Source organism: Myotis brandtii, unplaced genomic scaffold (genome assembly GCF_000412655.1).
Source record: "Myotis brandtii unplaced genomic scaffold, ASM41265v1 scaffold975, whole genome shotgun sequence".
In the NCBI taxonomy this organism is placed as follows: domain Eukaryota; kingdom Metazoa; phylum Chordata; class Mammalia; order Chiroptera; family Vespertilionidae; genus Myotis; species Myotis brandtii.
Window position 1 is genome coordinate 758,506 of NW_005372049.1, and position 4,065 is coordinate 762,570.

At 60.8% G+C, this 4,065-nt stretch overlaps 1 protein-coding gene across 1 annotated transcript in view; it reads right to left on the bottom strand.

Annotated features, from left to right (window-relative positions):
* Window positions 1–2,186, bottom strand: part of SYT2 (synaptotagmin II) — a 17,557-nt gene extending 15,371 nt beyond the window's left edge. Inside the window, exons 1-2 of the mRNA XM_014533435.1 lie at window positions 1,992–2,186; window positions 820–986 (exon numbers count right to left, since the gene is read on the bottom strand). Coding sequence (XP_014388921.1) covers window positions 820–986; window positions 1,992–2,169 — 345 coding nt within the window. The 5' untranslated portion in view covers window positions 2,170–2,186. The remainder of the gene's footprint in view (window positions 1–819; window positions 987–1,991) is intronic.
* Window positions 2,187–4,065: the final 1,879 nt, after the last annotated feature.

The window sequence follows — 4,065 nt, forward strand, 5'->3', positions numbered from 1 at the left end:
AATGTGGTCAAGAGAAAAACTCTGCAGCCCAGACAGTCCCCTGGGGTGACAGCCACTGGGGGGGGGGCCTCCCGGATGGGGGACCTGGCTGGACTGTGCCCAGGGTGTTCTTGGAGCCCCCATGCCCCCCACTGCAGGCCCCTTCCCCCCATAGGTATGTGCACACATATACACACGTGTGCGCACATGCACGCATGAACAGAGGTGTATTGTGCACATACACACGTGCACAAAAACACACACAGAGGTGTTTGCTTCCTGGCCGGTTCTGAGGTCAGGCCCTTCCTCCACTGTCTACCCTCCCCTTGGGTTGACTCCTGAGCAGGAAACTGCTCCTGTCACCCCCATGGCGTGGGGGGGGAGCTCCCCGAGGCCTCTGCAAACTTCTAAGGGGAAACCTGTGTGTGTGAGGACCTTCCAGGTGACTGGCCCCAAAGGACAGGGTGAATGATGACAGGACTGTACTTGGCCTCGTCCAGTCCCCGCCCTGCCCCCAGCTAGAGGCTGTGGGACCTCCGACAGGAGCCACAGTTCACTCCTGGGGTGGCCTCCCAGATGGGGGGTCTCCCTCCAACATTGTGTCCCAACAGCCTCTCCTGGGGTTGATGCATATTCTGTTCCTCTGCCCTTTCAAGAACGGGTCCCCCCCACCAGTCCCCCTCCCACGAGCACCTTGGGTCAACAGGTGAAGCCGCAGACGTAGCCAGTGGGGACCGTGCACAGTCTGGGGGGGACCCCGGTGGCTGCAGAGCCCAGCGGCCCTCGTTTGGCCTCTGAGGGGCAGGAGTGCCCTCCCGTGCCCTCCACCCCCCGTCCTACCTGCCCGCCCTTCATGTCCTTCATGCTCATGGCGTTCTTGGCGCCCTTGCCCTTCTCCTTCTTGTTCTTCTTCTTCCGGCAGCAGCACTTCTTGCAGATGCAGAAGCAGCAGGCGAGGAGCAGGAGGCCGGCCACCACGGTGATGGCTATCAGCGCCCAGGGCGGCACTGCCCCGGGAGAGCCCGACGTCAGCAGGGCTCGGCCCTGGGTGGGGACCGTGGCCCCTGCCCAGCCCACCCTGTTCAACCACACACTCGTGCGCGATCTTCAGGGAAGTTGCCTGTGCTTCACCTGCCTTATCACGGGTACCTAGCCCATGGCCCCGTGGACACGCCTGCCAGCGGGGAGAGGCCTTCGAGCTGAACGTGCCGGGAGGTGAACTGGGCTCTACGGGCGTTGACCAGTCTGACCCATGGAGAACTGGTCGGATTGCAGAGGGTGGGGTGGTCCTCGGACAAGGCGGGAAGATCCCACAGAGTGCCCAGGCTGGGATGCTGTCCACGGCCCTTAAGGGCCTGGGACCGCTGTCCGCGGTCCTGACCACCTGATCGCTGTCCGCGGTCCTGACCACCTGCTCGCTGTCCGCGGTCCTGACCACCTGATCGCTGTCCGCGGTCCTGACCACCATGTAAGCTGGTGAGGCTGAGTGTGGCCTCTGTGTCTCCCGCACAGACTTAGCCAGGAAGTCACAAGGCAGGGGCACCATAAGGTACAAAAATGTCCATCACTGCCCGCCCGGTGCGGCTCAGCGGTTGAGCATTGACATATGAACCAGGAGGTCACTGGTTTGATTCCCGGTCAGGGCACATGCCCGGGTTGCAGGCTTGATCCCCTGTGTGGGGCGTGCTGGAGGCAACTGATCCATGATTCTCTCTCATCATGGGTGTTTCTCTCTCTCTTTCCCTCTCGCTTCCTCTCTGAAATCCATTTTTTAAAATATATATTTTTTAATATTTTGTTTTCATCTTTTGACAGTTTTCTAAATTGTATAAGAACTTGTTTCCCTGGGAGGTTGGGCCATATATACCCCCTGCTCCCTTCAGTAAGCCAGCCCACATTCCCCATTATCGACAGGGCGCCCCAATAATACAGCCTAAACCCGGTTCAGGAAAGAACCCAGCCAATCGCGCCCCTGGGCACCCCCACCCACACCCAGCCTCGGGGACACTCACGGGGGATCTTGTTCATCTCATTGAAGAATTTCTCCTTTATCTTGGCAAACATGTCTTCCTTGCTCCCCCCGGCACCCCCACTCTCGGTGGAGTTGCCCACGGGCCCGGCGGGCATGGTGGCCGTGGTGGTGGCCGGAGCCGCCTCAGGCTGCTGGTTCTTCTTGAAGATGTTCCACATGGTGGCCGCGGGGGTGGCTGTGGGTGAGAGAGGAGGGGCAGGTGAGCAGCCAGGGCCCCCTCCCAGTCCTGTGGCCAAACACCAGGGCTCCGTCCCCTCCAAGAGCTGCGTCTGCCCTGATCACTCGGAGCCTCACCCCTGCTGTTCTCTGGACCTGAAACGCTCTTCCCACAGACCCCACGGGGCTCACTTCCGCTCCACGAGGTCCCCTGGGACTGCCAGTCCCTCCTTCTGCACTTGTCACCGACAGGCTGTGTTTTAGTTGTTGTCTGCCCTTCGCTGGGATTTAAGAACCATGACTGCAGATCTTTGACCACACCTAGTAGGTGCTCAGGGACATACGTGAGGAACAGGCGGGTCAGAGGTCTGGTCTGTGCGATGCTGTGCCCTCTGGCCTCCTAGCCCTTGCCCGGTCCTAAACAATGGTGGTATCAGCAACTTAGGTTTAAAAAACAAACAAACAAGTGTCAGCCAGCCGGTTTGGCTCGGTGGATAGAGCGTTGGCCCGTGGACTAAAGGGTTCTAGGTTCAATTCTGGTTAAGGGTGTGTACCCTGGTTGCGGTACGTGTTGGAGGCAACCAATCAATGGGCCTTGTCACATCCATGTTTCTCCCTTTGTGTCTCTCCCCTTCCTTCCACTCTCTGAGGCCGCACAGCCATGCTCCTTCCCCACAGCACAGCCGCCTCCACCCCAGGACCAGTCGCTACCCAGGGCACAGGGTGCGGGCATCTGGGCAGGAACCCAGCAAGAAGGAACAGCTGAGTCCCCGGGGCTGGGGAGCTGCCCGCCCCCCCCCCCACCCCTCGCCGCTCAAGCTGCACTCCTGGGGAGGCAGCGGCTGGCGGAGCTGAGGATGATGAATGACCGGGGGCTCCAGGGGCCCCGGGCAGAGTGAGCACCTCTGTCTGCTCAGAACTGCCCGGGCGGGAAAGCGTGAGACAGGCCATTAGGCAGAGATGCCGCGGGTGCTGGGCCCGGGCGAGTGGAGGCACCTGCTCGCTGGCCTGCAGGTCTGAAGAGGGTGGCAGGGCCGGGTGAGGCGGTAGGTGCATGCGGTCCCGGCGCACGTATCTCTGAGCGCTCGTGAGCGGCCACGGGAACCAGCCACGTGTGGCCTGGGGTGGGTAGGTGGGTGTGACCACCTCTCTGCCTGGGACCAACTACAGTGACAAACTAGGCCTCCCCCCGGCCACGCCTCCCGGGGCCACGCCTCCAGGGCCCTCCTAACAACACTCAGGAACATCCCTTAACTCCAAACACTCAGAGGTGCTCAGAGCCCGGCTGTAGTCCTGGGTGGAAACTAATGGAAACTCCACCCCCCACACCTGGCAGGTGGGCTGCAAGGGAGTTAGAGTAGCAGCGGGGATGTGACACCCACGCCCACACTCCCACCACCTGCCCCCACAAACCAACGACCAGGACGTGGGGACCACGCTCCCGCGGACGGTCCCCCTCGGGCCTGGCCTCGGATGACGCGGATAACAAGGAGCTACTGGACACAACGTGTTTCATCTTCCCGACCTGCATTTGCAGACGCCGCGCTAATGAGATGGAAGCAGGCTACCCAGCAAGATGCCTCTCGCAGGAGCGCACAGGCTGGCAAAGTTCACCCTTAAGGATGAATTTATGCCGTTATTTTCCGGACCCGTGGGGCCCGGGAGACAGGGAATAAAGTTTTCATGAATTCATTTCCAGGCACGTTTCGATAATGAACTGCCCGTGTCTGTGAGTTCCCTGTGTGCAGAGGTCGGTGCGTCTTCCCGGGCAGGACAAGGCGGCCGCTGCGGCCAATGAGGGCTGGAAAGTCCTTCCTGTGTCTAACTTCAATCTCTCCTGCTGCGACAACTCATTTCCCTTCTCTTGCATCGAAGCCGCACTCAGCAATCCCAGGCCC